This window comes from Athene cunicularia (assembly GCF_003259725.1).
Source record: "Athene cunicularia isolate RWA chromosome 4 unlocalized genomic scaffold, athCun1 chr4_part2, whole genome shotgun sequence".
NCBI lineage: Eukaryota > Metazoa > Chordata > Aves > Strigiformes > Strigidae > Athene > Athene cunicularia.
In genome coordinates this window covers 5,183,269-5,194,953 of record NW_020799099.1, presented here as the reverse complement: position 1 = coordinate 5,194,953, position 11,685 = coordinate 5,183,269, and the positions used below count along the sequence as shown (strand labels likewise).

At 37.4% G+C, this 11,685-nt stretch overlaps 1 protein-coding gene across 1 annotated transcript in view; it reads left to right on the top strand.

Moving 5' to 3' along the window:
- The window catches only part of METTL14 (methyltransferase like 14), a 21,885-nt gene that overhangs the window by 530 nt on the left and 9,670 nt on the right, over nucleotides 1-11,685 (top strand). Inside the window, exons 2-7 of the mRNA XM_026848041.1 lie at nucleotides 137-225; nucleotides 939-1,026; nucleotides 5,777-5,857; nucleotides 6,248-6,335; nucleotides 8,699-8,789; nucleotides 10,354-10,495. Coding sequence (XP_026703842.1) covers nucleotides 137-225; nucleotides 939-1,026; nucleotides 5,777-5,857; nucleotides 6,248-6,335; nucleotides 8,699-8,789; nucleotides 10,354-10,495 — 579 coding nt within the window. The remainder of the gene's footprint in view (nucleotides 1-136; nucleotides 226-938; nucleotides 1,027-5,776; nucleotides 5,858-6,247; nucleotides 6,336-8,698; nucleotides 8,790-10,353; nucleotides 10,496-11,685) is intronic.

The window sequence follows — 11,685 nt, the reverse complement described above, 5'->3', positions numbered from 1 at the left end:
GGTCTGTGGCGGGCCCGGCTGGTAGGAGGGCGCGCCCAGCTTAAAGAGTGGCCCTTTGGCTCCCCGATTGTTAACCGTTTAGGTGGGTTTTAATCAGCCGTAACCGTGGCTTGCATTTGTTTTGCCCGTTGTTCAGTTAGGAGCTGAAAACGCCGACAGTATCGGAGCCGTGCTGAACAGTAAAGATGACCAGCGGGAGATCGCTGAAACGAGAGAAACGTGTAGGTCGGTATCGGCGTGAAACTTCTGTTAGGAATGAGGCGGTTTTAACAATAATAACAAACGGTTAAAATGGGATGAGATCGCGCTACAAAGAACAAAATAAAATCTTACCGTTTATTTAAAAACATACAATTCAGTGAAAGAAAAATGGTTTAACTACTCAAATGTAAACTTTGAATATGGTGAGTAGGGTTTAGTCATTCACTTCTAACAGCAGTTTGGAAACCAAGGTTAACTTTTGCTCTTTATGTTAAAAAGCTACTGTGGAGCAAAACTGAGGTGTGAATGTAGAGTATGCCGTCTGCACTGTCCTAGAGCCTTTATAGTTTTGCTGAGAGCAGTCACAGGACAATTTAAAGTTCTTACGGAGCAACAGACACATCTAGGACAAAGTAGGTAGTGTTTATTGATTCTCACATATAACAGTCATTTCCGTGTGTAAGCAGGCTTAATTTTGTACATGAACTGCTTTTTTTAAAACAAGCTATACCTTTTACAACAGAAAAATGAGGAAAACTCCTGTTTTCAGGAGTTCTGTTCTTAAGAAGTTAGGCAAATATACTGAGAGAGGAACAACTTCTTGTATGTGAAGGCTCAGAATAATTTCTAATTTGTAACAGAAACATGTCGTAAAGGCAGATTATCAGAGATTCATGAAATGTTCTGTCTGGAGAGAGAACCTGTTTTATATGAGGGGTTTTTTTGGATGTTTATAGGGCTGCTTATGATACTTCTGCACCAAATGCAAAACGCAAATACCCAGATGAGGGAGAGGCTGATGAGGAAGAGATTGAAGAATATAAGGTAAAAAAACCCCAAGTGTTCATGTATCTTTGAGGGACTTACAAAATGTGTGTTTGTGCGTATAAATAAAAATAAATATATGTGTAGATACTTTAAAATTTATGTCCCTCAGTGGCATTTCCCTTCATGTCTTCCACTGCTGCTAACTGATGCTTCCACTGCTAAGAGGGGGTGTAGATGCTAAGTGGTTCTCTTCAGACCTGGTTTAGGTGCACTCAATTGTACACACACCAGAGCCCAGTGTGTGGAGGCTTAATTTAGTGCTGCTTCTAGGGGGAGGTAGGCTTAGGTGATAGTGTCCACACAGAATGGCAGTGTCCCTTGGCTGGCTGACTTGTGTGGGAAAAAGTGGTAAAATGTGTACATGCTTGGGCACACAAGAAAAAAAATCTTGACTGGAATTTCTTTGTGTTGGGAGAAAAGCTTGCATTTAGCAAGAGGCACAGGCCATTGGATGAGACACAAGGAGGCTGAGGGTGTCTTCTAACCTGCCCCTTAAGTGCAGAGGGATGCAGTTCAGGGTGAGTGGAAGAAATAAGAGAATCTGAGGGGATGGAAGAAAGAGGCTTGTTTTGAGATATGCTTTAAGCATCCAAAGTATCCAGGAAAAGTTGACTGTAAAAAACCAAAACAAAACACCTCTGTGGTCACTGAAGAATGAGTGGTTGTCAAACTCTCATGCCCTTCACTTTTTTCAAATGCTCATCCAAGAGCTATTTGATAGATTTCTTGTTTCGTATCTAATGTTGGCCAAGATGAGTGGTAGAGGAAGGAGGTTAAACAAAGGCACAATTATGATACAGCTGTCTTTCTGATTTGCTTTCTGATCTTGCAGCAGCATATACTCCCTCTCTGTTTTTATCTTGTCCTAATAACCTTGCTTCTCTAGTTAAGTAGAATCAAGGTCAGTGCATTTATGAAATAATGCAGTATCTGCTGTTCTCTTGGATGCCTAAGAATAGTAATTTTTGAAATACGAGGCCTTGATAGTGTTACATTTGTGTTCAGGCTTATAAATCTTTCTGTAATAATGTCTATCTCCTGTCTTACTAAAACAAAAAGTTAATGTATTATGGGACACTGATTACTGATTTTTTTTAAAAGCCTACCAGTAAATGGACAGACACTCATTTTAGCATGCAAAGTGTTTGTCTGTACATCTTGTTTAACAAACAAGTCAGCATCTCAAAGAAGGGATTTACAGAGTACACACACTATTTGTGCAGTGGGGCTTTTATGCTCACATTAGTGATCAGTTTGTATCATTTTATTCCTTCTCCAAGTATGTGGTTAAACAACTATTTTTTTTTTTCTGTGAAATATATGTGGATACATCACTTCAGTTGTCAGTGTATGAATCTTATCGTTATCATGGAGAAGACTTACCCTAAGGTGGGCTGTAACCATTTGCAAGTGGCCAGACTCTTGCTGTATTGTTGAAATTGAAGAATATTTTAATGCTACTAGCTTGGACCAACTTCAGTTGAGCAAATGAATAGATTTACGAAACATGAAACCCCCAAGTAGAACATCTAGAGTCATCAGCTGTTTTCTGCAGACATTGCTAATTCCCTATTGGCAGGAAGATAAGAACTTAGTAAAATCCCATCTGTATTTATGTAACTTTTTCCTTACTACTTTGAGCCCGTTTATATTTAGTCTTGTAATATGAACCAGTGCAAATATCTAGATCCTTATGGTATCAAGCCCTATTGGATTGTGTTTAATACTCCTTAAACAAAAGTAATAATAGACTTAATTATTAGTGTTGCAGATAAATCTTGTAAGTTTGTCAGTTTTGTTAGGAAAATTAGAGGCAAGTATTTCTGACGTAAAGTGACTCATACCTTTCTAAAACCCTGACTTGCAGCGTTGGGTTCTACGTGATGGGATCACTCAATCCTTCTGAAGTGGTTTAAAATTTTTGTGCCCTGACTTCAGATTTGGTGAGAATGAACATGTCCTCAGACCTCAACTCAAGCTCTAGCTGGAGCCCGAGCATCTAGCTGTCGTTGCTGGTGAGGGTGGGTTCTTCTGAAGATAGAACATCGTTGTTACCGCAATGCAATGCGGTGGTGCAAGGTCTGCAGGGGTAGCGTGTATGGATGTGGGCATGGAACCTTTCAACAAATGTAGCTGGGTATTTGAGAGGATTTCTGTCAGTTTCTGGTGCTCCGAATGGACAGTGAAGTGAGCTGATGACACCTAAATGCCTTACCGTGATGTTTTGAGAGAAGGCTGAACAGTAACATTGTCTTTTTCATTACATGGGGGAGGTGTGAGCAGTTTTTGAGGTGAAAGATGAAGTATATTGATCTTTGCCATTTAGGAACATTCGATTAAAAAAAAAAAAGGCGTTTTTGTTTGGGATTTTTTTTTGTAGAATAAGTTTAAATTTATAGTGACTCTTCTTAATAAACATTAGGCTGATACAAAAATAAAGGGCAGCAAAGCTGGTGGTTAAGCTTCCCACTGGCAGCTTGATATCTGTCTTGGAGCCTGACTGCACTACGAACCATAGAGGCGGGAGATAACAGGAAGAGGTGCATTATTGGCAAAAATTCATAATGGATATTTTAAGGTCAGGAAGTTGAATTGTGGTTCTGAGGAACGACAATACTCCTGTGTTTTTGTGGGACTGTAACAGTTATATTAGGGTCAGCTGAGCTCCCTGGTCAGTATTTGGAAGTGACAGGTAATGGGACTATCTGCTGCCATTCCCAGGCTTTTCATAGCTTCTGGGAGTTGTGATTGTTGCCCCACCTCTCCTCTTCCCTGGGTGAATTTACTCAATTGCTTTTACCTTTATAAATGTCTGGTATCATCAATGTTTTGTGGCAAAGATTTCCAGAGTTTTAACTTTGTATGAAGTACAAAAATACCTGTGGTTGAAATCTGCTGTCTGCCAGCCTAATTTGATACAGCCTTGTTTTACTTCATTTCTGCAAGCAACAGCCTTGGAATGCTTCCATGCTATTGTTCTGGAGGCTGAAAAAAAAAATCTTCCTTGGTTGAATCATAATAATTGCTTAGTGTATCTCTAGTCATTTGAAAAAACTATATGCTTGAATATTGTGGGTAGTTTTTGTTTCCCTAGCTCAGCAACAGTATACCAGATTTGGAAAACAAAGATGATTAATGTACAAGAACCTATTATTTTGTATTATTGTTAAATTCATTCTGTCTCTGCATTGACTGTGTCCTTTTGCCTTTGAAAGTTAGTGGTGTGGGCTTTTTCTTTGTGGCCACAAGATGCTTTTTTAAAATTTTAAATCACTTACGAAGGCATGAAGAGAACTGGGATGACTCAGAAGTAGGTATCTAACAAGTGCTTATCATCAGAAGGCTAAGATTACAGGAAGATGAAAGCTTTAATTTTACTTAAAACCCCTCTTCCAACTCGCTTGCTGCTGCTTGTCTGCTGTTCATTCCTTTTCCGTGTAAACACTTGCTGTTTCTCTTTTTGGTCTGATTAAACAAACAAATAGACTATCTCTGTAAAATCTTCACTGGAATAATGGGGAGGGGGAATCTGTGACCTGTTAATCACAGCAGGTGTTTCAGAAGTTTATTCAAAGCTCCAGTTTGGAAAGGACACAGAGCTTATTTTAATATTTCAACAGTTAGTGGAATCAAAATAGGGATAACACTTTTCTGCATTCATGCAGCTTATGTAGCGTAGGGTAAATGCAGCAGTAATTGTGGCTTCTTCTCTGCATCTTTAGACTTAAGATGTGTGTTGGGGGGAAGAAGTTGAGTTTGCTTCTGTGAGAAATCTGATTTTTCCATCTTTCCTTTTATTTCATTGTGTTTGAATGTCTCCTTTTTGTCAATATTTCAGCCTTGAGACTGTTTTTCTCCTCGCATGAAGTGCTGTATTAACTGATTAAGATTTCTGTTCGAATCAGTAATGTCTGAAAGAGTATATGCTTCCTACTAAAATAGGGTAGATATTATTTAGTGGTTCTTTGGTTTTATTGATATTTAATATATATACTGGGTTGTTTCAGGATCAATGGGAAAACAGAGTGACATTGAATAAGTGAGTCTCTTTTTTGTTTCTGTTACCTCTGAGTTCTGTGTTGGATGACACACACACACAGTATGTCAGTGTGACAGATCTCTGAATTCCAGAAATCTGATGAATAAATAGTTGATGACACACTAACTGAGGGGTAAAAACTGGAATACTCGTTTTCTGTACGTTTTGAGACTACAAAATGGCAGTTTTAAAGTTACTTTTAAGGACAGTCCAAATGAAATACTGGCTTGTACCATGTGCTGTTTCTGCGAAGTGTGTACTTTAACAGATTTATATAGAGAAGATGGTTTTGGCTGCTAAGGTTGGAACGTAAGAGATGATTGAGTGGATATAAATATTCAAAGGTTCTCTACGAAGAACTTCAACAAAATACATCATTTGCTTTAGTCCAAGGAGTGAAATATTTTGGTGACAAAAATTAAAAGCCTTGTACTTTCTAAAGCGCTGCCTACACTGTCAGCGTCTAGAACTGAAGGGTTTCTCATTCTTTCAAGGGCCTTTCCCAGTAACACTTTCCTCATTAATGAGAGTCAGACCTTTTCAGGAATAGGTAATTATATTTTCTCCCCTCTAAACCTGGAGTTGGAGCCATTCATGATCTGCTGCTTTAGGAGACTTCTGTTTGTAGACAACCCACTTCTTTCCTTAGGAAGTGAGGAGAGAAACAGCATAATCTTGCCAACTTGTAATATCTGCTTTATTTCCAAGGATGAAGTAGAGCTGCAGCAAGATGAAGAGAACCTGCCCTATGAAGAAGAGATTTACAAAGATTCCAGTACCTTTCTTAAGGTGAGCTGCTTTTGCAATTAGAAGTCTAGTCAAAGCTGGCAGTTTTGTTAAAACTACTGCAATTGATGAAATACAGCTTTAAAGGCTGAAGTAATTGTCTGGAATTCACAAGTACTGGAAGTTTCCTGTAAAAGATGTGACTGTAACAAGTGTTTACATCAGTCTGACCAAAGATCTGGGTCAACTTACAATGAGCCATAGTAACAAGTGGGGCTGATTTGGAACTAAAAACACAATGACGGTCTTGACTAGCATAGCTTATAAAGGCATGTTGAAAAGAAAAAAAAAAAAAAATCTATCTCATTTATCAGACTTTACATGTGTCTGTGTGTATGTCCCATTATCTCCAGAGCTGTTGCTCTTGCTGAACTCCCTCTTGTTCTCCTTCAGGGTACTCAGAGCTTAAATCCACACAACGATTACTGCCAACACTTTGTGGATACGGGACACAGACCCCAGAACTTCATCAGAGATGTTGGTATGACATAGTTAGTAGCTGTTTGAAGATAACTTATTTTATTTGGTATCACTTCTTTTTCTTCCCTTTTTTATTTCCTTAAAGTTACTGGGAAATATAGATACACATATACTTCATAGATTTATCTTTCTGTATGCATACATACCAATATATAAATTTATATGAATTATTTTATTTTTAATCGGTTAGGAGGTGATTATTACCAAGGTTTTTCTTTCTTTTGGTCTTATTTTGAAAATATTTAACCAGAAAGGTTGTTAAAAACTAAGCACTTTGGTTCTAGTGAGCAGATCTTAAACCCTTTGGAAGTTTGAATAACTGACAGTTCAGCTGTTTCCTGGACTGTATTGCTGCCAAGAATGCATAGAGCATATAAAGTATGGAAAACACTAACATGTAAGCTGGTAAGCAGCATGGATAATATGTACCAGCTAAATTATGTAACTGATGGCATCTCATTAGAAGGCCCAAAATATTATTGCATGTTATTTTTTAAGTTTTCATTCACTCAGCCATCACCGGACTTGTTATTGAAATCTGGCTTTATTAGGTCTGAATTTAAGCTTTCTAAAACTAAGGTACATTTTGGTCCTGTTTTTCAGAAAGGGTGCCTAGTAGTTATTTGGGTTTTAAAAAAAGCAGGACACCTCCCTCTGCAGTTTTCTGCATCAGTTCTCTTTATCAAGTTTAAGATTGTCAGGAGTGTTGTGTTTATAGATGCCAGCCCAAAGAGGTTTTGTTTGCTTGTGGAGGCACTTAGTTTGTTTCTTCTCTATGTTTTGAGAGTGCTTCTGTGAAACACATCTAGATATTTACTATGAAAGATGACCTGTTTTCACTTAGTTAATGGCTTTATCTGAAAAGCATTCAAGCTTCACAGTTATGTACTTGAAATAGTTATACATTGTTCTTTGAAGTTAGTACAAAGAAATAGCAGCCCATGTTATTTACCCCAACTTCTCTGCTGTGTAAAGAATCGGGAAGGGACAGGACAAATTGTTATGAGTGTTAATATGGATATGAACGTGTCAGCAGCAGTTAGTCTAGATCTTATTAGAGATGAGGTATGTCAAGTGACATTGGTTAGTATACATTTTGTACATAACAATCAGAACTCCGCTTAGGGGCTACTTCCTAACTGGACATAACCCTATAAAAAGCTGTAGGGAAGTAATGGCTCTGGAGCACCCAGTTACATCTTTTTGATGTTGCTGTTGGAAGAGAGGGGGAAACCTGTGGGGTTTGGTTTGTTTGTTGGGTTTGTATTTTTAAAACAACTGGGGTTATCTGGAGTGAAAATTCTTTTACATCTATTGCTGAGCTGCTGATAACTGGCTTCTGTTTCTGCAAGTCAGGAGTATGACTTGCATTAGCAGTGGAAATCAGAACACAGTAGTGGTGTTAAGATGTTTTGTGTTTAAGGAAGAGAATGAAAGTAACTTGTGGGTGGTTTATGCATGTCATAAGAGATAGTGAGGTTTGATATTAAGAATTTTGCTTTAACTAGTGCGATGCTAGTATCGGGGGTTCAGAAGTTTGAATTAAAATAAGGAGAGAGGTTGTGGGTTCTTTGAGTTTGGGTGTGGTTTTTGTCCCCCACGGATTAGTACCATTGAAAGTTGTAAATTTAAATGAACGTGAAGCTTTGTAAATAACTCCTACTGAAGTTTGTTGAGCCTACTGCTGGCAATAACAAAACCACTGTCACTGCTTACTTTTTTGAAGTGGGAATGTAATATACTGAAAAGTTTGCTGATTTTTCTCTTTTTTTATAAAACTTTGCTGCAGAAAACCTAATTAGGGTTCTCTCTTACATTCTATATGTATGAAACGTTTGAAAATTAACATAAAGCTAAGTCTAGGAACCCAATAAATAAATATACTTGTATTCAGATCTTCATGGCTGACTTCAGAGTACTAAATGCAGCGTTGCCTAAGGGAACCAGCCACACCCCAGAAATAGTCTTTAAAGGTTAAATAAGAGTATTCTGTAAAAGAGTGTTAGTTAGAACTTAATATGAATTTATGGATGGGGGAGGTAACAAAATAACTTTTGTCATTCAGACACTTTTATTTTAAATGAAAGATTGTCTCCTTCTGATAAAGGAGTTGTGAACTCCTGATCCCTGTAGTGCTCTTGGGTGGATGAGAGCACAGACACTACATTCAGTAACAACTATGACTGGGTGAAGGCAAGAGGCTTTTACGAAGTACTGAACAAAAAACTGCTTTGAAGGGTTTGGTTTGTTCTAACAAATTAAAATGAGGCTAGTTATTGGACTTATTCAGAGTACTGGACAATGCTTAATTGATACAGATTTACTCTCTAAGTAGTTGTTAACTTCATGTTTTCTTCTTCTTAGGCTTAGCAGATAGGTTTGAAGAATATCCAAAACTTAGAGAGCTCATCAGATTGAAGGATGAGCTGATATCTAAATCTAACACTCCTCCCATGTAAGTGTTCCTGTGGAAAATGCCTTTCTTCTCCAGACCTGTTTGAAGTTAGCTGTCTGCTTTGCAAATCTCTCTCTCTAGCACCTGCTCAGAATTTACATTTTCTATTACTGTTTGTATATACAAATTAATCCATTGAAACTTCAGAAGAATAAAATCAGTTTGGTTTTGTTAGTGTAATCTAGATGTTTAATATAATATATAAACTAGATCTTCTTTCCAGTGTGTGATTATTTATCTAAAGCTTTGTTTTTTAAGACCAAACTGTCAACTGATTGGTCTGCAGGCTTTAATTTGGGATCTAAAAGAACGTCATAGGATCATGAATCTCATACTGTCATGCAGTTTACAATAACAAGAAAAGCTTTAAAAAATTGGCCTCTTAATATAACCTTAGCTGTTCTTGCAACAGCTTTTTTTTGTAGAATGTTCAGCTATTATCTTAGTATCATTAGTCAGATGCTCCTTTGTAGTTTAAGACCAAAAAAAGTTTAGGCGTCTAGAAGTGATCCGTCTGATTAACTTGAATTACCTCTTGAGTTTTTCCTGAACGTTAGACACAGTATAAGCACACGGCATGTTACTCCCAGGAATTTGAACCTATCTGAACGTGAACCTAATGCTTTTAATATACTGTAGTCCTAATCTGTACTGAGTAAAATAGCACTATTTCATGATAGTCACATGAAAAAGCTCTTGAAATAGTTGTCTGAACAGCTGAGATGCAAACTACAAAACTCAACTTGCTGTTTTGAAGCTAGATGCATTTTGGCATTCTTAGCCTTAAGGCACAAAAGGGGAAAAAATAGTAATCACATGCTGCCTTCTGATAGCACCAAATACACTTATAATAATCTCTTCCAGACACTTTCTTAGGAAGGGGGAGGTGGTGGTCCGCTTATCAGCTTGTTGAAGGTATTGAGGGAAGGGCAGTATACTTTTTAGGACAGTGATACGGCAGTGAGGGGTGGGCAGGTGTGGAGGCCAGTCATGAGTGCATTTGAGTGTGTATTTAATAAAATCAATGTGTATGGGAATCATGCTTTTATTATAGGGATAGATAAATACATTTCCACTATATGAAAAGTAACCACATTTCCAGTATTCAGAATCTTCTGAACATAACATATAATAAATGGCAATTCTAAAAATATGCCCCTTCCTCATAGCGAAGCAAAGTAGAAGTCTGTTAGTCAGACAGTGAGTGTTTGCTACTTAAATGTTGTTTTCTCCTAGATAGTCCATGGATGTACAGAAGGTTGCGTGATTCTGTACTAGATACTGTGTACGGTCTGTATGGGCATATGTTTCCTGCTTGCTAAATTACAATACTAAAAACTATTGAGAGAAAGACTACTTTTTAAAAAAGCTAATGCAACAGCATCCAGCCTAGGTTAAGTGACAGTGTGTTATGGATCTCCTCTGGATTTAGGGTGTTTGATCTATATGAACTACACAGGAGACACTACTCTTAACTGGCTACACAGAAGTGCTCAGTAGAGTATAATTTTCAAACCACCATTGTAACTTGTCCAAACAATCCCATTGCCTTTTGTTTAAACAGGTACTTACAAGCAGACCTGGAAGCTTTTGATATTAGGGAATTGAAGTCCAAATTCGATGTGATTCTTCTGGAACCGCCACTGGAAGAGTACTACCGAGAGACTGGCATTACTGCTAACGAAAAATGCTGGACCTGGGATGATGTAAGTATTTTTCTTGCTGTGAAAAGGATTTTATATATGTATTTAAGCAAATCGTCTGAGGATTTAATTTGGTATCAGGAAGTTTGAGAGATGTGTTTTAAGGAAAAAATGGGATATGTTTGAGGGGTTTTTTTAAAGAAAAATTTAGGTTCTTATAAAAACTTAAGTTTTATATTGTGTGCATGCCTACACTATTTGTGTTAAAAGAGCTTTTTTTTTTTTTTTGAAGAGTTTAATGAATTTAACTATGCCTTTTTGTTCTCCCTGAGCCTGGTTGAAAACTTAAATCTAATAATACAGGGTTTTCTCCCTACCCTCAAAGTCCATGAGCTTTCTTCTCTCTTTTGTTTTTGCTGTTGAAATTCAGAATATCCATTTTAAATATTCCTTTATTTCTTGAAATTCTGAAAGAGATTTTTAAGGTAACTTTTTCATACACTCGCCTTCTAGTCAAAAGAGTAGATGAGTATGCTTCACTGACATACCTCATTTTTGCAGAGTATTGACTGGGTAGGGAATTTTAGCGGTCAAACCAATTGTAATCCTGAGAAGTCTAACAAAATAGATAAACCTTACTTGTGGAATGTTTTTCTTGTATTTATGTATTCCCTTACTCTTTAGTCATGTCAAAGGTTTGTTGTTTTTCGTTTGGTTTTGGTTTGTTTGTTTTGTTGGTTTTTTTTTTAAGCCCTATTGATTTCTCACCCCTTTAGGGGAACAAAGAGAGATCTTAATGTGCAAGATGCGACCTTTTTCGAGATTGCTGTTGGTGGTCTTGTTCTATTGTGCTCTAGTTTAAGAGACTTGAGTTAAATGTTTTAAGTTATTTCTGTAGTAATGTGTGTAGGTGCTTGTAAAGAAGGAAATACTCAAGATGTATTGATAAGTGACTCCATTCGGTATTTTTCCCTTTTCAATAAAGTCAGCTCTGGAAAAGCAAAGTGAGGGCTGGAGGCTATGAAGTGCTGGATGTCATCAGGCGTAAAAATTTGACACAAAGGCTGTTGCAAAGTTGCTTCATCCTTCAACACTGAACTGGAGAATTCTTTTGCTTGGGCACTGAATAAAAAACTTGTAATGCTAGTGTCAAATAGTGCCCAATTGGCTCTACTCTGCTTATTAGGTATCCACACTTTACTCATTTTAAAAAACCAACAAATTGACAAACTGTGCCCTGCCCTGCCCCCCCC